Below are 27,089 nucleotides of genomic sequence, written 5' to 3' on the forward strand. Positions count from 1 at the left end.
AGAAATTCTGCTATTTGCAAAATTACCTGATCTACGTACCATGTTGTGACCCTCATAAGATTGCTTTTAAACATTTCAGCTAACGTCTATAAATTAACAAAAAGCTTCCCCTCCCTTCCAGTTCCCTCATTTTCCATTCCCAACCTCCAAATCATGCTTTGTGCATAAAAACATGGTAAGAGCTTGTTGAAAGCTATTCAGCTATAATATCAAATGGTTGTGAACACTGCATTTATTTTTTCTTCTTGAACACAAGCCTGATATTGAAATGATATAAAAGTCCCAGCAGCACTTTATATTGATGTTGGCATTAAAAATGCTTTTTCCGTTAGTGAGAGAGGAGTTTCCCCTTAAAAAAATAAAAGCCAATACCAGACCTATCAAAACTTTATCATTCTGTTACCACTTGGGCACTGTATTAAATATACACAACTGAAGCTGGTTTTCATTAAAAATCCTTTTCCCTTCTGCACTGGGGATCACAGACCTGACATAGATCCAGAATTCCTTTAACCCTTTGAAAAAGAGAAAAGCAAGCATTACATTGACATCACCTGAAAAATAACAAGCCCACAAAAACCTGTGTTCACATTTCATCCCAGTTGATTCCCAGTTTCATGCTTGCAGAAATGATGTGGGGTGGCAGGGCCAAAGATTGGCCCTAGAAGCCCTGCAGTTCTTACCACCTCCTCCAGTTCTGCTCATCCTTTTCCAAGAAGGTGGACCTCAGGGAACGTGCCACAGGAGTTCAATGCAGAGAGGCTATTTGCAGAGGGCTAAACTATGATTTATGCTTTATGGCACCAAAACTACAGGCATGTTATTTGTGTACATAATATAGCTTAGGTTTTCCTAGATAGGAGAAGAGCATTTTGTCTTCCTGAGTAAGCATTCATTTAGAGGCTGATAATCATGGCAGGTTTGCTTTCCTACATATCTTTTCTTACATATATCTGTCATTGTGTGTGAGGGAACATCTAAACACAGTGGGTCCTAATATGAATGGAAAGCATATTTCCATACCAAAGAGACCTACAGATGCTGATGCCTGGAGATGGGCTTCTAAGCAATTCTTGTTAAGGTCAGTACTGCCTGCTAAGAAGCTGATATACAAATGTAAAGTGCATTATAATTATATTATACATATTGTATTATTTTATATTGTAGTATATTATATTGTATGTTTTATATTGTATTCTGTTGTATATATTATGTTGTATATGATATGATATGATATGATATTAATTCCACAATCCAGTTTGCTCAATTTTTTCAAATCGAATAACTATAAACATCACATGGTTGGAAAGGAAACAAGTGAGGAACCCAATAGTGGTTGGATCTGCCAGGAAATGATAGGCAAGGCAAAATGCTGTGGCAAACCTGAGAACTGGCTATTCCTGGGAGAGCAGTCTTATCTTTGTTAAGGGAAAAAAGACAGAAATAAGAAGAAGGACCAGTAATTTCATAATTAGGGATTGGAACTCTCATTTTTGCATGTCATTCAATCACAGGTTACATGAAAGCTGCTGTGTTGTCTAACACAAGGCAGGATAATTATTTTAATGGTGGTAATTCAGTGATGTGAGAGCCACCACTAACTTTTGATCCTTTGTCATCTCCTGTCGTGTACTGACTCACCCAGCTCTGCCTAACGGTGCCTTGGAAGGTAAATCTACTGCAAAGTGTTACTGTGGCTCATGGTTACCTTGCAGTCCACATCTATTTTTGTATCTGTTGTCTCCTGCTTTATATTTAGCTCTTTGGGCATTCTAGAATTTAGCATAATGGTGCCAATCAATGATGTGAGCCACTGAGCAGTAACGCAGTGTGAATATGAAGAAATAATAATTGTGGCTTTCAGCATGAAGGTGGAGACATTTTTCTAGAGAAAAGAAATAAAGACCTCAGAAGAAGGGTGCAGCATTTCTCTTCATATCACTTCATCGTGCATGATTTACCATTGTGTTCTAGGGGACTGATTTTCAAAAAGAATGAATTTTGCATTAAATTCTGAGTATGGTTGCTGCAGAAGATAAGATATTTGCCTATTCAGATGATGAGCTGGATGCATAAGTGATCACATCAATGGGTAATATGCACATTCAGTCATGAGAAAAAATTTGCATGCCCTATAAAGACCTAAAAGTTGAACATCTGGCCTTTTCTGTGGCACCTCAATTTTGTATCAATGTCTTCTCTTCTTTGAAAGGTTTATTCCTAAAACCGTCAGATCATCACAGTCTTGACACAACATTCACTGCACACTGTTCATAAATGAGCCAAGCTCAGCTGTTGTGGGAATGACTTTAATTGTTCTGCATTACAGATGTTGTGTTTGCCACAAAGTGTTTGAACTGCACATGACTGGACATGCATGAAAGGAAAGACGGTGCTGTTCCTCTGCCAGGCAGGAGGGTCTTAGGACAGTCTGTATTTTGTCCTAATGAAAAAGCTTTATTAAACTTCTATAGCATATGCTTTATGTAGGATTGATAGCCAAAAGGAATAAGATGACAACCCTTTCCCTCTAACTAGCTATTATATTTTCCAGAAATATACAGTTAATTGTCATGATGAACTGTGAGGTAAAATTAAGTGCATGGTACCATTTGTTCCCTGTTAGTTTTGTCCTGCAACCTGCTCTCTTAACTGATATCCCATCCGTGAACTTTCTGCTAAGTATTCTGACAAGACCAAGAGCTACACTAGTCCAAAATACTGCATATTGCAATATTATTTTTCTATCCCATTAATTTGGAAGCATGGTGATTAAAATTGCTCCTAACCAAACTGAGTACCAAGCACTTTTCTTGTGTCTATTTACTACTGCCTGTCTGCTGGTGCTAAAGAGCATTGATATGCTGCGAGTGTTTCCTCTTCAAAGCAAGTCGCCTCCATCTTATCTTCATTTTCGTAATTTTGCCCTTGTTCCAAATACTCCAAGCCTCTGAAGAAGTTTGGATCTGGGCTTTCACAGCTCTGTTCATGAGTCACAGCAATATTCTCACACATCCCAGTATATTAGTTAGGGGACTTGTGAAACAGAGGAAGGACAGAGACTTATTAGTTGAAATTCCCAAATGAAGGGCCAATCATTGAAAAACTTCTGCTGTTTTTATTTGGCTTCAGTTGCGGCAAATTCTTGTGTAGCATCAATAAATAGTTATCTGCTGATAAAAGATAGTTATCTGCTAAGTTCTAGTCATCAGACTTTCAGTCTGGGTGGCAGCATTAAGGGCTCTTGGCTTTTAGACTTCCAGCCTGGGTTTGCAGGACTGCCATTCAGGAAACTGAACCCCATTTTTATGTTTAAAATTACAAGAAAGCTCAAGCTGTTCATTGGAAACCAAGCTTCTAACCCTGCCAGCTGCCAAAGAGGAGGATGACTGCCTCCAAACCTGGGTTTTGTTAAGAGCAGGTGATAGGGAATATGACGGGGAGGGGGGGTTACGAGTCATTCCCACTTATTCAGACTCTACATGCTTGTTCTTCTGACCCCAAGATCAAGTTCCTGAAAGTGATGCATGTAAAGTTAAGTTATCTTTCAGAGAAGCCGCAAAAAGCCTAAAACTGACCTTTTTTTTTTTCCATGAGGAAATCCTGTAGCAGCCCTACTCTGCTACAGTAACCACAGCTTTGCAGCACCTTTGCTGCAAATAGGCATCATAGGAATTCACGCTGGGTTTCTGGCTAGCAGTCAGAATGAAATCTCTACACAGACAGAAAAAGCCTCACAAGATGGGTGCTCCAGGGAAATGAAAGGACAGACCCTCCCGAACTGTCACTCCACTGATTTAACAACAGTTTGCCCAGCTGAGACTTGGCATGAAGTGTTTACTTATGTGCCTTGGCTCTGGAAAATGAGAAGGAAGTTAAAAATTAATCTTTGCAGCCAGCAGCTACTGGGGTGAGGTGACACAGTGGTGTAAGTTTTATTCCAATACCAGGAACGTATGTAGCAGTGGAACGACCAGACATCAGGGTTCACGTGTGGTAGCTTGACCCATTCAACTCCAGGCACTACATGACCTTTGTGGCTTTAAGTATACCTTTTTGTACTGACCTGTTTAATTTTGTTATATGAAGGTGTTGGTATCCTAACTCTTCATTGTGACAATATCCATCCAGATACAGTCAGTCTTGTGCATTTGCAGAATAATGTGGCACAATGGTTATCTCTACTTTAAATTTGCAAGGCTAGATTTACTAATAGCAGGCTATTTGAGTTGTCTGGAAAACTATATGAACCTTATGATATATCTCCCCTCTTATTAGTGGCTCCTAGCGCTTGATTTTGGATCATCGCTTGCAAAAGGACACAGGTGAGTGCTGCTGGAATCAACTTTAGGCTGAACCTTGAATTTCAGGCAGATAGAAAAATAAATCCCTGTTAGAAGAGACTGCAGGGGATGGAATCTAAACCTGCTGGGGCTAAACTAACACCAGAAAGTGCTAGCCTGCCACTACACGAGGCCAGTCTCTAAGTAGTTCAGTAGTTACCTTAACAGCTATAAAAGGTGTAAATCTGTAGAGGGGACAGAAAGAATAAAGAGGGAAACTGCCCTACCTGTCTTCTGCTCCACGGGGAATAACACAAGCTACATTCTCAGTAGCTGATCCTAGTAAATGCTCTAAATGGAGAGAAAAAAAGCTGTGGCTGAAATCTCTGTACAAATTACAGGGAGGCAAGTCTGTATCTCCATTTCTCTCTCTCAGTCTAATTCCTGTGCTGTGCAAATAAGTAAGATCCACTACTGCTAAAGAACTTTCAGCCCCTTTATATGACATAGTAAATATGGAACTAAACAACTTCAGGTATGGAAATACCTCTCCAGCAGCACCATGAGGTTATTATTATTTCCCAGCGCAATAAATGCAGTAGAGTGTGATAGGTGTGTATTGTGTTAAAAAACAACTCAGGCTTTACATTAAGAAGAGGCAACAGACTACCTTCTTTTTGTTATGGATGCAAGTAATTGTAGAAATGTGCTCGCACCCTGTACAGATGGCTCCTGGGGCACCGGTAATAGTTTCTTGGTTTTTTTTTGAGCCATGCTGGTCTTGAGAGCAGAGGAGAACAAAGTGAAATTGGTAGTTACAGTTCAGATACTCGGAGCGTATCACGTGTGGCCATTTAGGGCAGGATTAAACAAACATAATTAGAGAAATTCCATCTGAAAGATGGTTCTGCAAAAGGATGCAAGTGCACACCTATTCTGCTCCCTGCTTGAAGTACTAATGCTGCTCTACCGCTAGAAGCAAATGCCTTTTGAAGGCAGTTCAGAGCCACCGTGCAGTCACTTAGCTTTATAGTTTGCTAGCTGCATGTCATCTTTGAAGGCTGGGAAATTGCAGAGGCAGTACCGTGATTCCCAGCCGAGTGAAGCAGACACTTGACACATTTCATCCCTTGCAATTAAGGGAGAAAAGCAGAACCGAGGGAAAATTCAAGCAGCATTTTAGCAATAGACCACTCCCTTACCAAGATGAAGTACAAGCATCACCCACAGATATATGCAGGACTGATGCTAAGCACAGACAGTAATAAATGCATGTGAACTTTGCATGAGGAAGCCTCACACTTAGAAGACTTCATTTATTGCTCTTAGTCATTTACACACATCCTTCAAAAGCGAGGAGGCTCAAACATAATCAAACCCTGTGTGCAAATTACCAAGTCAAATGCTGTTGTTCTGTTCTGTTCTCTTTTAATATCAGAGCGCAAACCTCCCAGTGCAAAAATACAATCTTGTGATAAAATGACTAATACATGACTAAAGCCATTTTCCATTGTGCAGGCATAGCTCTGGGGATCATTTGTTTTTCATGGTAGATCCCTCAGACAGTGAATTCCTCTGGTGGTTGGGATTATATTAATGACCAGGACTGTTAGTCACCTCAAGGGAGCTGAAATAGGATGCCACTCTGGTTGCCATTATTAATTCCAACTGCAGGTGTGAAAATTAATTTCATGGGTATTTTTATCATTTCCTTTTAGTTAAGGATTAGAGTTTCCGAATGACCCAGACTCCGGATGGAGACAAATCTGAACCGGGTCTGCCCAGCACTCCTGTAACAGGGAACTAATTCTTATGCAGTAGGAGGGGGGGAAAAAATGGGGTATAAGACTTTCCATCCCTTGCCTGGTGAAGACAGTTAATGACACTGAGAAATATCAGATGTCATCATGACTTATACTTCTTTGCACCAACACTCTGCATAGCAATCCAGTAAATTGCAGGTTGTTTTCATTTCTGTGGAAGAATAACACATTTGCCAATAGCGGGAGGGAAAAAAGGAGAAGTTAAATATATCAAACCAAATCAAATGTAGCTGATTAGAAAGCTACAGTTTCCATTTGCTGGCACTGGCACTGTTTTCACATAGATTTTCTGACAGATGCTGCTATATCTCCATAGTTAAGAAGACAGCTTGAGCAGCCAAGCTTCTGCCACAGAAATCAAACCTGGCATTGTTAACCACAGGTGAAGGTGGGCCATTGGATTTGGGGAATGGGAGGGGGAAGGCTGGGAGAGGAGCTAGCTCACATTAGTTAGAGAGGACATGAGATGTAATCAGCTAGATCCATTACGGAGGGGCAGGCTGGGAAGGGGGGAAGCCCCCTCTCCCAGTTTCTGCCCACAATAAAGCTTCAACTCCTGCCAGTTCAACTGGTGAAGGTGTTGGCTCCAAACCTGTCCCATATACATTGACACCTCCTCCTGCCAGAGCTTGGTGAGTAATGCTCAGAAGATAAGCAGGTTAGGCCAGATTCAGTCAGATAATTAAAGGTTGGAGGTAACGCAAGAACCTTATGTGCTCTTATATGCACAGCTCATCTGGGGTTTTGATTTATAATACGTTGTGCTCATAACCACCTTTCATCCTACAGCTCTCCTCATGTATAAGGCATCTCTGTTGTGTGTGCAAGCACTCTACGTACTCCAGAGATGGACAGAGTTACAGAACTCCTGCTCGGGGGGGTCCACGGTTCAGAGCTCCTTTTTCATCTGTGCCGCACTCATCAAGCTCTCCATCTGTCTTTATTTCTAAGTGTCTCTCCCTATTGCTGCCGCGCAAAGCTTTTTGACCTGATCTCTCTCCCCATGCACCTCCTGTAGCTGTTTCTATCGGCGCCACCCGAGTGCGGGAAACGCTGCCGCTTGGAATTGGCTTCACTTTACACCTCCCTCCCTGTGCTGAGAGTGACCCTCCCCGCGCAGAGAGCAGCAAGAGCTGGGGAGGGCTCGACGCCAGCCCTACTCTGTTATAATGAACCTTTTTAGGTCATGTAAGCCAAGAACCTTGTGTTGTTACAGACCCCATCAGTTACTTCAAGCAGTTATCGTGTTTTACTGTTTACAGTGAATAAGCCCAGAGCATGGCGCTCAGCCCATTGCACGCAGCGCAGTTTATCACCAAAAATTAATGAGTCTGTGCCATCTCGCACTTCAAGACATTAAATCACAGATTTGTTTAAAATTCACTGAAGTTCGTAACTTTTAATAAAGACCGTCTCAACCTTCACAGTTATACATCAAAACATCATATCAGAATCATGCCCTCCTCACCACTTACTGATGGGTGACTTTAAGGAGATAGCATATAAAATTCACTTATTTCTTCATGCTGCCACTGCAGCCATTCCTTACTGTTGAAATAACCTAATGCGGAACAGAAGGGAGAATAGCAGCATAGATTCTTATGAGCTAAAATAGATATAAATGGAGAGTGCATATTGCAGGACATTATCAGGACAGCTCAGGTACATAACATTAATGTAATTGTTTTACTCTCTTCCCTTAACTAATACTAGTTTTCTGCCTCTGTAGAGTTTTCAGATTAATTTCTGCACAAGTTTTTACCAGGTTCTCTGTTTACCCACTTCAGCTAATGTCAGAGCAAATACCACACTGTATAACTGAACGTGATCATCCAAGTTATAGATGATAAATTCCACCATAAAGTTTGATAAAAATCTTTATTGCAATTTCAGGTTTTATTTCTTTTAGATAAATAGATTTTTTTTAGCATCAAAATGTCTCCATTGATTTTTACATTTAGGCAAAGCCATTTATGAAAATTAGTAAACTAGGGCATGCATCATGAAACAAGCACAGTACAAATCTTGTGACACCAACCTTTAGACACATTAGAGTCACCTGCAGCTTTTCAGTCTCACCTCCGTGCTGTCTTCCCTTCAGACAGAAAAACAGTTTCTGGATCATGCAAAGTTAATTTGGACTATTTCTAGCATTTTACAAATGTTATAAGCAAGCAATGGAAATATTTTGATTGCTAAAAAGCCGTCACCTCATTTGGACTCAGGGTACACAGAGCAAACGCACGCACTCAGGTGTAACACCGATGCTGCATCTTCCATATAGTGACTGTCAGGCACTTCCAGGGGAATAAAATCGAAGCAGCTGCTAATACCTTGTAATTCCCAGAGATAAAACACAAGCCCTCTTGGATGTGACACAAAAGCAACCAAAATATGTGTTTAAGCCTGCCTTTTCAAGCTACTTTTGTTCTAATTTACCAACAGAAACTTTACAGTCAAATAGAAGCTGTACATTTAGAGTCTGTGCAGAATGGCAAAATAGGAGACTGTACAGGAAAAAAACGACTTTTTTTTTTTTTTTTCCCCTTCTCCTTCGCACAGTTTTGAAACAGGGCAGGTCTGGTGGTTTCAGTAACACTAATGCAAAACTGCAGAATGAAGGGAGAAGCAAGTTTTATTAACAGAGAGAATTCTACATAAAATATACTGGAGCTGATGGAGGAAAGGAAGAGACAGCCAAGATGTTCAGCTGCAAGTGGAGTCCAATTTGATGCTCAGCATGAGTTTAAAGGGAAGATTTTCTCAGCCTTAAAATAAAAGAGCAGTATCAGATGCGTGTGGGGCAGAAAACTGTCGTCACAAAAATGGATTGTACCAGGCTCGGAAAAAGCACGAGTGGCAAAAGTAGCTCATTTTACTGCACTACATTTATAGATGTGCTCATCTGAATGCTCCCAGGAGGACTGGCTTTATGCGTCCGGACAAAATACACAGGCATCCCAGCACGCAGATGGTAAAACCTGAGTGTAAAGATGACCCACCACAAGTGAATTTTGCCTTTGAATTTTGGGGCGCAGACCTGTATTCTTGCCACAAGATCTGCTGATGTCCTTCACTTCTTGTAGCCCTCTGACTTAAACAAATTGCTAACATCAAGGACCTGATCCTGCTTCCATTGCAATCAATACAAGTTTTGTCATTGGTTTCAATGGGATCACGGATTCAATCCTGCAGTTCTTGAAGTCAATAGAGTTGGGGTTGTCTCTGCATAAGTAAGGTTGTGTTAATACTGCAGAATGGGCCTAAATTATATTGATTATTTGGATTTAAAGCCAAGCATAGACACAGGATTAGGGGAAAGAGAGAAATGTTTGAGAAGGTGAGTTTAGAGCAGCATACGTTCATGGCGTGGACCAGGTCAGCAGGAATGAAGCTGGAGCAAAGGCTGCAGTGGCACAGTCTCAGCCAAGTCCATCGGGAAGTACTGGGGGAAAGAGAGGAAAGAAATTCACTGTGGAGATCCTTTTTCATCTGCTCCTTCTAAAGTAAACCTTTGAGTCACTCATTCTTTATTAAAAATAAACAAAACATTGACAGAAGGAATTATTGTCACATACATACACACAGTAATTGATTCTGCTTCTTTGCTGCAGCGTCTTTCCCCTCTTCTCTGATACAGGGTTGTTCTGTGTTTCTGTAACACCACTGGCAAATAAGAATTTATTGTACATATGTTTGTCTTCCACTTAGTAAAAAATACACCTATATTTTCAGATAAACTTAGTAATTCATGAGGTAAGTGACTATTCATGCTAATAAGGGAGAAATATATTCTAAAGCATAATGCATTACATAAATTTGAATGCAAAATGTTCAATTATGAAGTAAATACAGGTAATGCAAATACTAAATTACATCCAATAAAAATATATAAAGAATGTGTCTTCAAAGACAGAGGCTTTTATTTGCATCTGTAAATTGTTTAAAGAGAAAAGAATTAATAAATACTGAATTACTCTTACGATGATTTAGTTCATAATTCACCAATCCGTAATGACTCCCAGTAATCAGACTGTTGTTTCGTGCCCCCCGATGTAAGGCTGGACTGTTTCCTCAGCAATTTTATCCCTACTAGATTATCTCGTCTGATTCTATTAATTCTTTCCCATAAATCTGCTAACAGTGATATGTGATTTACTTACCCTGTTAACTGATCTGAAGACTGTTAAAAGGATTTATCTAGCCCTGCACCTAGGAGCAGTTTATGCCTTATCACTCTGTTACTCTTAAGAAGTCTTTCTGAAATCAATTTGGCTGGTTTCATAGTTAAATTCAGCGGACACTGTTTAGTTCTGCACCATAAAATAAGACACTAAATAAACAAAAGGAGCAGTAACTGTACTTAATGTGTTGGTCTTGATATGTGTTTAAGTTATAACAAATTACACTCTGAGTCCATATAACTCATAACCTGCATGTTCTCTTCTGCTAAATCTTCTGTGTGAGATACGCACGCAGGCTTCAGCGATGGAAGTTCCTGCACACACTGCTGGCATGCTCATCCCAGTGCAGGCCGACCAGAGTGTATTGGGAGTTAATGTTTCACATCCCCCTGCATGATTTGTCAGAACACTCTCCCACAATAAATATGTGTTAGTTTGAAGGCTTACGAACCAGGTCAGCAGCAAACAGGGAGCAAGCAGGGCTCCACATTGTGTCGTCGAACGGCGATGCTTAAAAACAAACGGGAGCAAGAGGCTGTGAAAGGGACGCTGGAGTTTTCCCTCTGTGCCTGGCTCAGGGCAGGATTGTTACAAACAGTGGTGGGAAAAGGGAGCAGTCTGGGGGAATTGGCCTGCGATAATTGTGGAAAAACTGGAGACTGAATAGCTCTAATTGAAATGAAAGTGTGTGATTGTTATGGAAGAAACACTGTTAATAGAGGACTGTAAATGTTTAGACACCCATTGTGAATAGCCAAATAATAAAGAAAAATACTACTAAAATGAGAATTATATAGCGTAGGGAGGAGCATGTTGCTTCTGAAGGTTATCCAAAAATTGCTAACAATCTTTTTTTCTCTGCTGCACTGAACAGTAGAGACATTTTGGTGCAGCAGTTCTGTGTAACAATCACACAAGAACAATAGTGTACAACTAATAATTTTACTCACTGTTCTGGTAGGTCAGAGCTTCAATTAATTTGCAGCTTACATTGGTATCAATTAAGGGATGGTCCCCATTAGCTCACACAATTTCATACTCTTTGTCTGGAGTTCAGAGTTTACTCAGGAAATTTACTCGTTTGCAAATGTAGCACTTTGAATCCTCACGTCCAAACAAACTATTTTATGGTTCTGGAGCCACACTTCCACAGCCATCTATCAAACGGGCAAGTGAAATACTATGACTGTACGCTCTGAAAAGCAATAACCTTTTCATTTAAAAATATTAGCACACATTTTATGTCTCTCATAGGTGCGCATGTTAAGTGATATACAGTATCACATTCATCTTGCTCGGGAAAAAAAACAAATATAGGGAATTAGACTGTCCTGGGGGGATTTATGCCGTGAGCCTGGAAGTTTTGTTGATTCCAACAATGCGAAGAAATAGGAAAGCCAGCCCGAGTAGTTAAGTTGTATTAACTTTGTCATGAATCGCAATCTGTAAGATAAAGCTAGCAGATGTCCACGGCTCTGTGTATGTGCATGTGTTTTGGGACCGTGCAGAACTCCATTTTAATTTTGCCAGTGATGCTGGTAGCGTTTTTTAGCTTTACAGAATTGCCTCTATGATCATTTCTAGATGTAGTTATCTTCCTAAATTTGCAGTATGCCCTACCTTTCTTAGCTGCCAGGAACAGTACATACTGTATGACTTTCAGATGTTAGTACTGGCACTCGTACTGATAATGGCATAGTCAGAAAATGTTATCCATTTGTAAATCCACTAGCCAAGCACTATTTTCTAAGCAGAGATTCTTTGGCTTTGCAAATGATGATTTTCACAGTCGGCGAAAAATCACCCAGAGACTTGCCCGCACCTACAAAGTAATACCCTGTGCGCAGTTATAAATAGCAAACTCCGAGGGGGAAGGGACCGGGCAAGGGGAGCAGGGAGGATTTGAAGTACAATGTTCAAGAAGCTGGTTTAATATATGACCAAGTGTCAGAAGTCAGGTTTCTGAGAATTACTTTTCAGATAAACAACTTTATAGCACTGCACTTAATCTTACTTACTAGAGACATCTCATTTATCACGGAATTACAAGTAACTTTAATTCTATCGATATTCCCATAAAGCCCTGCCGGAAAATCGAGCATGGCAGCCCCGGAGGCTGCGGCGTTCCCCGGCCCGCAGAGGGGGACCACGGTGCGGCCGGGCCGAACCGCGCCGCGACCGGGACCGGGCGGGGACAGCGGCCGCTGCGGCGGGGCCACCCCCCGACGGCGGGACGCGTCCCGGCCGCACCGCGGCCCCGCACCGGTCGGGGACCGTCTCGGCACTGACCTTTCGACGAGAGATGGCGCTGTCGAGGTTTAAACCGAGCCGATCCGCCGCTCCGCGTCCAGCCCGCTCGCCGCTTCCACGGCCCCCCCCGGCCTCGGCCCCATCCCCCTCCCGGAGGATGGGGGGGTGCGGGAGGGGAGGCTAAAGTAAATACAATTAGTTCTAAGTGTATTAAATTAATTAGTACGGGCCATCAGTCCAACTGCGGGGGGGGGGGGAAGCGCTTGCAAACTTGCAGGGCTTTCGCACCTCTTGGCAGGGAAAAGGGGAGAATTGCTGCCCCGTCCCCGTGAAAAAATCATCTCTATGTGACGGGGGAGCGGAGCGGAGCGAGTGGCCGGCGGCCGGCACGGGGGAAGGCAAGGACCGGCCCGCAGCAGGTACCCGCGCCTGGCACAGCGGACCCGGCGGCAGCGCCGCGTTCTCGGATCCCTGCAGGGTCCCCGCGCCCGGTGCTCCCCGGCGGAAGGAGCTCCCCGCCGCCCCGCATCGTTCGCCCGAGCGGGGGCAGCTCCCGGGCACCCCACCCCCGGGGCAGGGCGCTCGCCCGAAAGTGCGCAAGGAGCGCGGCTGCCGGGACCGACCCGGCGCGATAGCGAAGAGCAGCGGCCCCGTCCCGCACCCGCTTGCCCGGTGAGTGCGGCGGGCGGCTGCGGGTAGGAAGGGGTTAAGGCGCTCCCCAGCTGACAGTCAGCTGATGGGGCCCTGATTGACAGCTCAGAAAAGTTTCCTTGTTTCTATACTATTATGCTAATGAGGGCCGGGAAGCGGCAGCCCATTGGCCCGGCGGCCGAGCCAATTTCCCATTTGACGTCAGGAGCGCTATAAAACTCAGCAATGCTTTTAAACTCTCCTGCTGGATGAAACCTTTAAAATATTTTTCATCTTCTTGCTGTAGCTTTGGGGTCGAGTGTTTTTGCGTTGTTTCCCCCCTTTTTCTTCTTTTTAAACTGTTTTTGTTATTTTAGTTGCGATACCGACTTTGATTTTTTTGTGTTTCTTTTTTTTTTTGCCTTCGCTTCTCTTTTTCCCTCCTCCCTTCCCCGATGAACGTCTCTTCTCGCTCTGCACTTTGCATGAGAAAGCCCAGAGGAAAGGCACCATGAAGTGTTAAAAATAACAAAACAAACCAACAACAACAACAAATTTACTCGCAACACCACCAGCTAACACTTCCAGCTGCAGTTTGCAAGCTGCAAAAAGAGAGAGGAGGCAGAGAAGGGAGGGAGAGAGGAGGAAAAGGAGGAAAAAAAAAAAAAAAACCTTTATGCAAAAGGCGAATAGCAAGAGCCCCTCGCTCTGATGCATCAGCGGCAGCGGAGACTCTGCAAGGGATAACGCGGAGCGGGAGCGCCGGGGCGAATTGGAGCGGAGGCTGCGCGGGGCCGTGGCGAGAGGCAGAGGCAGGAGAGAGCGGAGCGGAGCTCGCCAAAAATCAAGCTGGCTCACCCGGTGGCAACTCAGAGCAGTCCCCTCGCTCCCGGAGCGCACCCTTTCTGGAGGACTCTCAGCAGCAAAAGGATGGCATCAGAACTGGCAATGAGCAGCTCCGACCTGCCCACCAGTCCCCTGGCCATGGAATATGTTAATGACTTCGATCTGATGAAGTTTGAAGTGAAAAAGGAGCCGGTGGAGACCGATCGCATTATCAGCCAGTGCGGCCGCTTGATCGCCGGGGGATCGCTCTCTTCCACCCCGATGAGCACGCCCTGCAGCTCGGTGCCCCCGTCCCCCAGCTTCTCGGCGCCCAGCCCCGGCTCCGGCACCGACCAGAAGACCCACCTTGAAGACTACTACTGGATGACGGGCTACCCGCAGCAGCTGAACCCGGAGGCGCTGGGCTTCAGCCCCGAGGACGCGGTGGAGGCGCTGATCAACAGCAGCCACCACCCGCTGCCCGGCGCCTTCGATGGCTATGCTAGAGGGCAGCAGCTGGCCGCGGCCGCCGGCGCCGGCGGCTCCGTGCCGGCCGAGGAGATGGGCTCGGCGGCCGCCGTGGTGTCGGCGGTGATCGCCGCGGCGGCGGCGCAGGGCGGCGCGCCCCACTACCACCACCACCACCACCACCCGCACCACGGCGGCGGCGGCGGCGGCGGCGGGCACCCCCACGCCGCGGCGCCGGGCAGCGCGCCGCCCTCCTCCGCCTCCTCGGCCGCTGGCTCCGGCGGCGGCGGCGGTGGCGGCGGCGGCGGCGCCGGGGGGCTGCACCACCCGCACCACGGCGGCGGCGGCGGCGGCCTCCACTTCGACGACCGCTTCTCCGACGAGCAGCTGGTGACCATGTCGGTGCGGGAGCTGAACCGGCAGCTGCGGGGCGTCAGCAAGGAAGAGGTGATCCGGCTGAAGCAGAAGAGGAGGACCCTCAAAAACAGGGGCTATGCCCAGTCCTGCCGCTTCAAGAGGGTCCAGCAGCGGCACGTCCTGGAGTCGGAGAAGAACCAGCTGCTGCAGCAAGTGGAGCACCTAAAGCAGGAGATCTCCAGGCTGGTCCGGGAGAGGGACGCCTACAAGGAAAAGTACGAGAAGCTGGTCAGCAATGGCTTCAGAGAAAACGGATCCAGCAGTGACAACCCTTCCTCTCCAGAGTTTTTCATGTGAGTGCCCACAGCCTTGCCACCTTAACTAAAAGTTCTCCGTGTGAGTTGTTGTTGGGGGCTTTGCTAGAGCGACAACCCGGCTTGCCACCTTGTATTACCTTTTTTAAAAAAACAAAACTCAAAACAATTTTAAAACAAAGTTGTGTTTTGGGGGGTTGGTTATTTTCTTTATTTTGTCTTTTCTTTCCCTTTTTTTTTTTTTTTTTTTTTCTTTTTAAGGTGGGCTGGCTCCGTGTTGGCCAACCAAGTTCTACATGAGTTTCTTTCCTGTTTATTATTTTTTTCATTTTTGTGGGGGCTTGCTGTTGTATTTCCTTTTTTTCTTCTTAAATTTAAAAGATCCAACTCGCCACCAACTCAGTTCTTCATATGAAGCTTGCTCTTCTTTGAAACCTGCCATCCACATTATATATATATATATTTTTAAGTTCATGAGGTTTTTTTCTTTTGAGCTTGCTGTGTCCAAAAAAAAGTCAGATTTCTCTTTTTTTTTTTGCCATCCTGAGTTCTTCATATGAGATTTGAGCTTTGCAAAAAGAAAAATAATATTAAAAGAAAAAAAAAACAAAAAAAAAAAAAAAAAAAAAACAAAAACAAAAAAAATACAAAAACAATGTGAAATTTTTAGACTCCAGCTTGCTGAGTTCCATCAGTTTTTAGCGTTGTTGTGCAAAACTAGAGATAAGCCTAGATCAACTTGCCAAAATCAAGCCTGCATCAACCTTCGGTGTGTTCATGTGAGTTTTGGCCTTAATCAGCCAAATGTGAGACTGTAGTCTGCCATTAGAATCCCATACTCATCTCATGCATTACGCTTGCTATTTTGTCTTAGCAACAATGAACTATAACTGTTTCAAAAGACTATGAAAAAGAGACATTATATAAATAAAAAACCCTGCATGCTGGTCATGTATGGTATAATTATTTTTTTTTTTTTTTCTTTTGCTTGGAAGTGGAATTTTGGAGACTATTATGGCATGGCATTCATCCTTTTGTTTTATTGCCTCATCACTTTTTTGGGTTGAAAGCAAAAAAGTGCAACCTTTGATCTTCCTCCTCCTCTTCCTCCCCATTAAAGTTTGCATCTGCTCTAAAACTGCTTTGAGTTACTCAAAACTTCAGACTTCCTTTTAAATGCACTGAAGCATTCCCTCTCAAAAAACCTGCCAGAATGGATTTTGATAACCTTAAGTGGCAAAAAAAAAAAAAAAAAAAAAAAAAAAAAAAAAAAAAATCACAAGAACTTTGTAAAGACGTTTGAACACAAAATTCACGTCTTGCTTGGGGGATTGATATTGAAACCATGCTGTTGACTAAAACAGTCTAAATATTAATTTTAGGTGATCTGCCCCATTTTTTTTTTCCTTTTGCATTTGGTCATTGTCAAATGTGGAATGCTCTGGGTTCCTAGTATATATAATTTAATTCTAGTTTCTGTCATCTGTTAGCCCAGTTAAAATGTATGCTACAGATAAAGGAATGTTATAGATAAATTCGAAAGAGTTAGGTCTGTTTAGATGTAGATTTTTTTTTTTTTTAAGATTGATGCACTAAATTGTTTACTGTCGTGATGTAAAGGGGGGTAGAATTTGCAACGGGACTGTTTTAAAAAGTAGTTTATGCAGCATGTGCTTGCAACTTAAATATAAGTTGGGTATATGTAGTCCTTGCTATACCACTGACTGTATTTGAAAACCAAAGTATTAAAAGGGGAAGGCACCTCTGTGTATATCTACAGAGGTATTTTACATTAAAAATGTATAGGTTGTTTTTGGTTTTTGTTTTGTTGTTTGTTGTTTTGTTGTTTTTCTTTTTTTTCAAAATTGAAGTATTGGGGACTGAATTGCACTAAGATATAATCTGCAAACATATAACACAAAAACAACAAAAAAAATTATGAACCTGTTTAGAACGCTAATACAGTTTATGCAGTTATAAAGATGGCATTACTGCACAGTTTTAAAATGATGCAGATTTTTTTACAGTTGTATTGTGGTGCAGAACTGGATTTTCTGTAACTTCAAAAAATTCCACAGTTTTAAAGGCAATAATCAGTAAATTTTATTTTCAGGGACTGATATCCTGTCTTTTAAAAAAAAAAAAAAGAAAATGGAAAGTAAATCTTACCACAATAAATATAAAAAAATCTTGTCAGTTACTTTTTCTTTTACATATTTTGCTGTGCAAAATTGTTTTATATCTTGAGTTACTAACTAACCACGTGTGATGTTCCTATGTGCTTTTCTTTCATTTTCGACTCTATGGTTATATCAAAAGAGAGAATAATCTACAATAATAAACTGCATTTTTTTGATTCCGTACTCAGTTTCTTAGTCTGTAGTTCAAAGTTCAATAACTCTGAGAGCAGTACTTCAGCGTACTGCCTGGCAAAGGGGTGATGCTGGCACAAGAGCTGGACTCAATAATATTCAGGAGGGGAGAAGGGAGAGGATAGCTTTGTGTGAAACGGAAAGCTGTCGCCCGCTAGAAATCAAGTTATCTTTCAGGTAGATGAAAAACATGAGTTTTCAGGTGCTGCTTCTGACTTCTCAGTATTGCAGTGAGCTCAGTTTCAGTGACTCAGATCATCCCACCAGGTTTTAGAAGATCTCAAAGGGGAGGTCTGCTTAAAAACCTGATGACATGATATGGCCCTGTATTTTGATTGTTTTATGATGGAGCAAAGTGAAAGGGAAGACTTCACATCCTCTTATCATCTGATCTAAGCATGCCTGTCTCTAGTAAGAGATGACACCGCATCAGGCTTGGCTTGTCACAGAGCCACTTAACGCTAGATCGAAAGATTTCTTGCCATTTGGGTCCATACTGCCTCCTTTTTTTTTTCCCTTTGCTTTCCCCCCACCTTCTTTCATTTGTCCTGTGGTTTTCTTTTCCCCCCAACCCCTTTTTTTCTTTGCTGCAGGCCTTATAAAGCCTAGAGAGAACTGAGAAGCAGAGAGGAAAAATAACCAAATTCAAAGGACTTCCTCCAACTTTTGAGAGTTATTTGTTCTAGACAATCAATCCCCAAAGGTTAATGTGCTAGAAACATTCAGGTCTCCCAGCCCCTCTTCACTGCACTTCTCCATGTCAAAGGGAATTTTGACTTCGAAAGGCTCCTCAAACCCTCAACCCAGTTCATTTAAAGCCACCTTCCCCAACAGCCTCCAGTGTCTGTTCACAGAGTCCTCTCCCACCCTTTGAATGGGTGTATCTGCCTGGTTCAAGAAGTGGAGGCCTCTCCAAAGGATGCTCCAGCCCTCCCAGGATCGGGGTTTTGTCTCCAGACCCAGGTTTATAAACACCAGCAGGTGTTTATTCCCTTATATCTCCCTTTCCCACTGTTGGTGCAGCTGTAAGATCGTCCCTCCTGGGCACTGATGGCAGTGGAAGGCGGGGACCTGTTGCTGTTCCTCTGCCGAGCCGGTCCAGCCCATGGCTTGGACCCCATCCTGCTCTGAGTGCTGAGGTTAGGATGCAGCCCCAAGTTCCCTGCGGTGCCTGCAGCGACAAGAGCCTGCATTCATGGGCACTGAGTGCTGCTGAAGGTCAGCATGCTCCTGCTCAGGTCCCTCTGGAAGGGGAAGGACACCCAACCCTGTCGTGGGTGACAGCCATGGTCCCCGATGCCGATGCGGCGCCTCACCCCTCCCCAGCACCGGGGCACCAACCTGCCCTTTGGCATCTGACCTGCTGTTGCACCAGGGTTTGAGTAATGGTTCAAGCTCCAGATTCTGGTTAATTCAAGTTCCATTTTCTGGTTAATGTGTAATCTGTGAGTAAACTGGTTGCTATTGGCCGAGCAGAGAATTATCTCCCCTCATAAAGACAGGGCTGCTTTTTATTTCTTCTTCCACCCCCAGTTCCCTGGCTGAGCCTTTACTGATGCCCATTTTTTTTCACAGGGGGTCACTTAGAGGTTTCGCCGTGGCCCTTGCCAAGAGCTCCTGAAGGAGCCCTAGGGAAGGGAAAGAACGAGGCCTCTCCTTGGGAAAGCCCCCACCGAGGGAGCGTGGAGCCCCAAGTACCCGAAGCAGGACCCAGTTCTGGTCCAGCCTCTTTCCTGCACTCCTCTGCTGCTCTGGGTTTCCTCTCAGGTGGAGTAAGGAGCAGGCACTAAGAATTAGTAGTAGCGCAGAGCGAGGGGAGCACTGCTGCCTCCCTGAAGTGTCTTCTTTCTCGGAGGGAAAAAAAAAATCCACCCTGTTTGAACAGCAGTAAGAGAAATCCTTCCTAGAAATAGACTGGGTGCAGAAGGGAGAATTCCCATCACACACCCAACCTGAAGGGAAAAAAGGCTCTCTCCCAGTTTGACATCGTTATGACACATTGCAATCTTGCTTTGCAAATAAGAGAATACAGCCTTCTTAGGGTGCACTTGAATTTGAGCCTGAAACACGATAACTGCCCAACTGAAGGGGGGTGGGGGTGGGAAATAGATGCACATTTTAATGTTCACTAAAGCAAAGGGAGTATTGGGGTTCTCTATATAAATCATGGCAGGGGAGCGCCCACCTTTGCCGAAGGACTGCTTGCTGGGGACTAATTGGAACCGCTCTGCTCTGAATAACCTACATTCATTAATCACCCCTTGCTTGACTCTGGCCTCAATCCTGCTCCCACTGAGCTCGGAGGTACAATCCCCAACGATTTCAAAGGGGAGCAGGATCCCGCTGCTCTCCTGCAGGTACCTCACCAGCTGAAGCAGGGGGAACGCCACCTGAGCTGGGCAATCATGTATCAAAAGGCATGTGTGGTCTTAATCTACCCATCACTAACAGCATCCTATTTTTCCCATAGTCCTGTAGTGCTTTCCCATTTATTAACTACATTACAAAGAACTTTCATGTGACCGATGCGGGAGATGCATGCATGGAGAGTGGCCCTTCCTTTGCTGGCTGGGAAATGGTATGTGCACTGCAGCTCAGGCTCCACTTTCCTCCCCATCCCACCTCACCTTAAGCCTTTTTTCATTCCTCCCCCTCACAAAATGAAACAGAACCCAATGCCAGACCTCCGAGCTTCTGCTGAGCAGAGTCCAGGAGTATTTTTGTGTTTGTGCTGCAGCATTTTCCCTGCCCGAGAACTGCTATCCTGGACCACATCCTAAAGAAAATAGGGTAGAAGGGAGGGAACTGTCCCTGTCACACCAGTGTGTATTTATTTCTTGGGCAGTTTCTCACCACCGCTGTGCAGGCACTGTGCGGGAAGTGCCCATTTGCAAACGGAGCGCCGAGACCTTCTATTTATTAGAAAGTCTTCTTCATCCTTTTAACACAAAACGGCTCGTGCTGCATCAAAATGCCACTTGAAAACTACCCCCACGCGAAACATGGCAGTAAATTTTCAGTTTAAAACATAAACTTTCCCAGCTCTTTTTTCTTTCCCCTTTCCCCCTTCTGAAAGCTTTTGCGCAGCTGTTTCCTCTCCCTCCCTCTGCATAGTGTGTAGGAAGTTCTCTATCTAGAATCATTCATAATTTTAATACCAATTTCTATTTGACATAATATACTAATATCAGATAGAGAGTGTAGCTGCTTCCTGGATTTAGGGAGGAAATGATGCATATATCAGAATTATCTGCTCAGATGCCAGAACTACATTGGTGTCATTTCAGCATATGCTGCATTGAAAGGAAATCCTCTATATTTATTACTGCGATCATCAGAGGAGCTAAATGGACCCACTGTTTCTGACACCTGTTCAGATGGCTGAATTTAAAATTTCACGCAGGGGAAAGAAAGAAAACAATCCTACATACTTCAGTGTTAGGAATTAAGATTTTTCAATAAACTTTATTCCCTTCCTCTTTCCAAATCACTGTGTTGTAAGCGGCTGCCACAGGGCTTGGGCATTCCAGGGGCAGCTATGGAGAATGGGATAGATTTTGTTTGCTCAGCCAGGACAGAGCCCGGTCCTGCTTGTACACACACACACACTCAAGCTGTCTGTAGTCAAATGCTTCACATATCTGTTTGAAGTGCAGGTCTCGGTATGAGTAACACGAGGTAGCACACCCCAGGACGTGGCAGAGGTGAGTGGCTGTGGAGAGAATTCATCTTTTCTGGGGGAGAGCCGAGCACTCAACCACTTCACACTTCTTATGGCTCCTCTAATGAATTTTTTTGGGGGCAGCAGATACAAATCAATAGATTAAAATACTGTACATTCTTGCTGCATCTAATTCTTGACTGCCTGAAATTGTGGGGGAGGACCGTGAATAACATTTGTCACTCTCTGAGGGCTGAGTGCATTCAGATTTGTGAGCTCAAAGCCAACACGATGCAAAAATAGTCCAGGATGTGACTTAACTTTTCAAGTGAGAAGCAAAAGGCCAGGGATCGGCGAGGCTGTAGCCGGGTATAATGGCAGATAGGCAGCTCCAGCCCCGGCTATCTACCACCGTATCAGGTTGACCAGGCACAGTGTGATAACATCTCAGTGCCCTTGATGCAAGCTGCCTGTGTCTAACTGCTCTCTGAAATGATAATTTTTTTTCACTGTTGCTGTACCCACTGTTCTTCCCACCGAAGTCTAGCTTTTACACCCGTGCCACTTCTGCAGCAACAAAGCATGCAGGCTTCTAGTTGTGGTGCAGTGGGTTTCAGGGATGGAGATTGCCCTGCCTCTTCCCTTGCTTGGTTTGAAGCCCTATGAACTTTGTGACATGCTTTCCTTTATTTTACTTTATTTTTATACTTTTTTTTAAAATTCATCTCTATAAGATACCTTGCAGGGAGGGAAGTCAAAACCAGAGCAGAAGTTTGCTAGAAGTGGTGCTTCTGCACCACACATTGAAAAAAACACCCAGCGACCAACAAAATCAAGCAGTGTCTCCAAGTTTCCAGCGGGGGTAGGGAATGGAGTGTCCCTGATAGCTGCTCTCAATTGTTAATTTATAAAGAAGCACAGTCCTGAAGAACGCTCTCAGCAGCCTGTCCCCCGTTAAGCAGAAATGTCAATGGCTGCGCACGGAGGCGTTAAGGCTCAACACCCTGTGTCAGCGGGAGCTCAGGCGTCTCCCTGCCCTTCGTCCCTTGGTTTTCGGTGTGGAAATCGGGTGTCCCCGACGGCTGCGGGGATCGGGGTGCGCGGGGACACACATTGGCCTCCCCTCCTTTTGCCGGTGCCGGGAGCGAAACGCACATTTTGGGAGAGTTCTGGCACGGATTTCAAACCCCTGCTTCCGGCAGCCTGGCAATAGCGCGGGTCGGGCAGGGGTCTAGAGCGGTGTAACCCCCCCGATCTTCCCCCGACGAGCAGCGCTCCGCGGGCAGCAGGGACAGCACCGGCGCCCGGGGCGGGGACGGGCGGGCACGGACCTTCCCCGACCCCAGCACAGCCCTGCAGGCGAAGGGGCTCACACGCACAAACACACACACACACACACACACACACACACACACGGTGAGACTGCCCCCGGCGTCCCACCGCGGCCAGGTACGGGAGGGAAGGACCGGGACCCGGACCAGGACCCTGACATGGACCCGGTCCCGGGCCAGGTCTGGGAAGGGGAAGGATGAGGGCAGCATCCTTTGTTTGATTGTTTGTTTGTTTGTTTGCTTGTTTGTTCGTTTCTAAATTCAATGCGTGGAACAAAAGGGGATTCTATGCGTAAGTAAAGGATCCGTCCCTGCATCCAAAGCTTAGCTCCGATGTGTCACCCAGGCGGCTTCAGCTGGCTGACCGTCCTCTAGGTATGTTCCTAGAGCACTTCCCTTTGGTTTTGTTCACACTCTCCTCTCTTCCTCTTTTCGTCTTTTTTCTCCCCTTTTTCTTTTCTCGTTTTTTTGTTTTTTTTGTTTTGTTTTTTTTTCCTGCTTTTTCCTTCACTTTTTCATTTCACCTGTGCTCACATGGAGACCGGTCTAAACCCCACCTCATTCAAAGGGAGCTTTTTAAATGACATTTTGCATCAGGCCCTGGGATCTCTGCAGGGAGCAAGATGAGGGGTGGGCAGGATTTACAATTCATGTCTTTTGAGGAATCTGAAGTATGGAGAGTGGCACTTTCTGAGGCTGTTTCCTGAGTCTGTGTGGATGTATCTCAGAATGTGTGTGTGATTAAGCTTAAAGCCATTTTCTATAAGAAGCCAGGCAGATTCACTTCCCTGCAGCCTGAACTTCTCCACTTCCCCAATTTTGAAACAGAAGTGCTTTCCAAGGCCTTGACAGTGAGCTCTCATGATGCTAAAGGGGATGGGGCCAGAATCAGTTATATTTGTGGTAGCAGCTTCTAAAGCCGTGGCTCTCTCCACTGCAAACAGCCCTTTTGCTCCCTCAAGCACTTGGAGCTTAGAGTACAAAAGTGAACCAAACAAGACCTGGTATTTTTTTCTCCTCTCCCCTCTGCCCAACTTAACTGCCTCCAAATTCCCTGATGAAAGCATTTCAGTATGTAGGAAGAGCTGCTGGAGCCTGCAATGCGATTCAGTATTTTGTGGTGTGGGATGAACAGATTTTCCTTTCCGTAGGATTTCCTCCTGCAAAGTCATTGTAGAGGAGGGAATACGGTAAGATTAAATCTGGTTAAAATACTATATTCATGTCACACCAGATACAGTCTCCAGACTGTGCACAGTCTTTCAGCTTCCTTTATTGTGAAATCCTTTTAAAATAGCACAGTATAGAGTAGAAAACTTACTCAAGTAAAACTCTTCTTGCACCAACTCTGTCAGATAAAATGAAGGAAAGTGATCAGCCTTCTTGAATTAATAAATCTGTTTAGTGTTTAATTAATAAATCTGGCTGCCTTTGTGCTGTCTTACTTTCTTTGACTCCGTTGTTAATGAACTGATAGTTAAATAAAGCTGCTAAATGAATCAATGTGCCTCTCTCATGAAAGTGGATTAAGGTCCTGCTTAAGGTCTCCTATGATGTATCTGAATGGTTGTGGTTTTAGAGCAGGGGTGGCCACAGCAAAGGCTGAGACTGCTAAAAGCAGGCTGACCACATCTCTTTCTAGATGCTCTTCAGGTGTGAGGCTTGAGTACCTATTCCTCTCAGCCCCATGCATTAATAACAGGATGGATTCACTGATTGGCATGAAAGCAGAGGCCGTCTTGAGGAAAATGACACTAAAGGTCTACAGGAGTCATTTGCTTTAAGAGAGCCCGGGCCGTGGGCCAAGTATTGCATTTAAGGAAGCACCATCCCCCTTTTTTTATTAAAAAAAAAAAAAAAGAAAAAAGAAAGAAGTGGAAAACAAAACAGAAAAGAAAAGGAACTGTTGCTTTCAGTGGCATGATGCAGGGACCATTTCAATGCGCCTGTCCCACCTTTGGGAGGGATGAGGGAAAGGGGTCATTCAACTGGTACCAAATGTGCAGTGGACTTCTGTTTTCAAAGCTGATTTGGAACCAGAATGCTGAAAAAGTGCCTATAGTTTGTCTTCTTTTTGTTTCTCAGATTCAAACTGATCAGACTTGGGGTTTATCCTTGCTCTGATTACACTGTATAGTTACAATGGATGGAGCTAAAGCATTCCTGCAGGCGGCTTCTAGAAAATATGTGTATGTGCTTGTGTATGCACACTCAGGGAGAGAAAGTTAACTAAAGGGGACACACAAAAATACCCATATTTAGGAAATGTGGATTGACTCATTGACTTATCTCACTTATTGTACAAGGATCCACTCTATGGTGATTCTTTTGGTCTAAATTAGATTTTAAATATGTGTTGACAGGATGAATTTGTACAGTGTGAGTAACTGCAGGGAGAAATGACAGTTCTGCTTTTGTTATTAAACTACTGTCTGGAAAATAATAGACTGTGTACAAAAATTGATTATTATTTTGCCAATTACATTAGTGCAGCTAATAAAAATCATTAAGAGAGAAATGCAGGAAGCTGCACGCTTTGAAGTCCTAGAAGCTGATATTCACTGGTGAGGCAAAAATATGTGTTTTTAAGGTAATTTGTCAGCAGGAATCTCCTGTTATTAATGTGAAGTAAAGACTAAATGTGTGAGCTAGAAATGTTTCCCTTCAAAATGTGTTAATTTTCCCTTCACTCACTCACAGCCAGTGAACAGTACACGAGACTTTCTAAATTTGATTTAGGATTTGCACGTAAAAAGTCCTATTCTGTACCATAGTGGCATGACAGTCATGTTTTACAATGTTAAAAATCCCTTCTAATGTTTTATTTTTAATCTATTTACTAAATTAGGTACCCGAGAGAATCGTCTACAACGGTGATGTGAAAATCCTGTTACCTGAGGTCAAAACAAAAAATAAAGGTATGTTTCCATTTTCATTAGCAGTTTGACATATTTCAGCAGGGGTGGTAATTTTTAACTGCTTTGTTTTCTGCTGCTAAGACAGTGCTTTTTGGTCCAGCCCCGGGGAGCTGGTGACAGTCGGTGGTGCAGTTTTCTGGGCTTTCAGATGAGGCTGACTTTCAGGTGCCTACAAGAACCATTTGTAATGATGGGGCTTTGTACTTTTGTCAGCCAGGCAGCTCTCCCGTGTCCCACAACTCATATATAATCCTTTGCAAATGTTTTCTTTCTTTTCCTTCAAATGCTAGCGTTCAGACATCAGCTACGGGGATTAAGGATGGGACTTCTGAAGATCTCCCTCAGATCTTGATGAAAATCATGAGTCTGTGTTAGGCACCTTCTGTACTTATAAATTGCAGTCAAGTTTAATTCACAGCACTGTGTTCCTCTGGAAATTCATGTTCATTCGGTCTGTCAACATTGACTAAAATATACTCCACTAATGAAAATGTGGGAATTTAAACTTTCAGTCCCTTCTGCTGCTAGACTCAAAACAGGCACTTTATTTTTCCCATGGAATCTGATTTTTATTGACCTTGACTATAAAAAATACTAAGTGGCTTAAATGAGTACCAAGGTTGTAATGACAGATTCCTGTGTGAGTTTTTTTTTTTTTTTAAACCTCCTATTTTTGTTAAGGACACAGGCTGCCCTACAGCCTACCACACTTTGATCAACAGTTACATGCTATTAGAAAGCAGTCGAATTTTATTAGCTGTTGGAATTAGGCTTGTTTTATTCTTTATTATTTGTTATTTCATGTTATATAAGTGAGGATGGGGAAGATGTAGTTGGTACTGTACACTCTACGTTATATAGCACCAAGAGGTGTTCTTGGTGTTTAGGCTGCAGGAATAGGTTTCTCAAGAAGCACCAAAAAAGGTTAATTTTAATCCTGATGCTCCTCTCACTCTCCTGAGGAACACCCAGATAGGATTTTGCCTGCCAAGCAGTTTTATCCCTGTGTTACACCACTGTAAATGAGAGGGAAACCAGACCACTTTTTTTTTTTTGTGAGACCTTAAAATGCAATATGCTTTTTTGCAAGAACAGAGCCAAGTCGTGATTCACCTGAAGAAAATGCATCAAGTACGTATCTTCATTGCAAAGGTGAAGCACGTGTTCCATCACATTTTTCCTAGTGTAACGGTTCTAATGTCAATAATCCCATAGGAAAACTTTTGTGGTTCCTGTAATTTATACATGTAACTGTTAGATTTGTATAAGTAAGTGATATACATTCTTCTTATCCATATAATAATTGTTATACATATATGTTATACATATATATATATATATATCCATATAAAAGCAAAAGCTTTTTCCATGATGGACACCTGTGATCTCAAGACTTGCTTAGCCTGCTGCTCCACGGGACAATTCCTTGTGCCTTCCCTACAATATTTTGTGGTTACACGTTCACATATTACAGAAAAAAGCAAAATCTGTTACTTTTAAGCAAATAGCTCTCAGGTCTCAGAAGAGTTAACGAACTTTTATGGCAAGTTCAGACAGTTCTGACCCCTATGGTAATATTTCATCTAAGGTTACTGTTGGGAGAGAAATCAAATTTCAGCTGTGAACATGATTGACAGGTGAAAGCAAGAGAGAGAAAGACGGCTGGTCAGATG

The 27,089-nt window shown here is 43.8% G+C and overlaps 1 protein-coding gene and 1 long non-coding RNA gene across 2 annotated transcripts; one reads left to right on the plus strand and one right to left on the minus strand.

Moving 5' to 3' along the window:
• Positions 1-8,644: 8,644 nt before the first annotated feature.
• Positions 8,645-12,732, minus strand: LOC130594904 (uncharacterized). The gene is made up of 3 exons (XR_008971189.1): positions 12,580-12,732; positions 9,689-9,772; positions 8,645-9,551 (listed from the first exon to the last, which is right to left on the minus strand). It is a non-coding gene; the product is annotated as an uncharacterized LOC130594904 (long non-coding RNA).
• Positions 12,733-13,202: 470 nt separating this feature from the next.
• MAF (MAF bZIP transcription factor) lies at positions 13,203-25,415 on the plus strand. Its single transcript, XM_057401166.1, has 2 exons — positions 13,203-15,173; positions 25,347-25,415. The coding sequence occupies exons 1-2, from the start codon at positions 14,101-14,103 to the stop codon at positions 25,378-25,380; spliced, it is 1,107 nt and encodes a 368-aa protein (XP_057257149.1). The 5' UTR covers positions 13,203-14,100; the 3' UTR covers positions 25,381-25,415.
• Positions 25,416-27,089: the final 1,674 nt, after the last annotated feature.

The sequence above is a fragment of the Pezoporus wallicus genome, unplaced genomic scaffold (assembly GCF_028554395.1).
Source record: "Pezoporus wallicus isolate ANWC-B61680 ecotype Strahan unplaced genomic scaffold, APGP_CSIRO_Pwel_v1 contig_420, whole genome shotgun sequence".
Classification (NCBI taxonomy): Eukaryota; Metazoa; Chordata; class Aves; order Psittaciformes; family Psittacidae; genus Pezoporus; species Pezoporus wallicus.

Bases quoted from the DNA above. Each gene is read 5' to 3' on its own strand.
- MAF (XM_057401166.1), top strand. From the start codon at position 14,101: ATGGCATCAGAACTGGCAATGAGCAGCTCCGACCTGCCCACCAGTCCC. The intron at 15,174-25,346 runs GTGAGTGCCCAC...TTACTAAATTAG, and splicing joins TCCTCTCCAGAGTTTTTCAT to GTACCCGAGAGAATCGTCTA.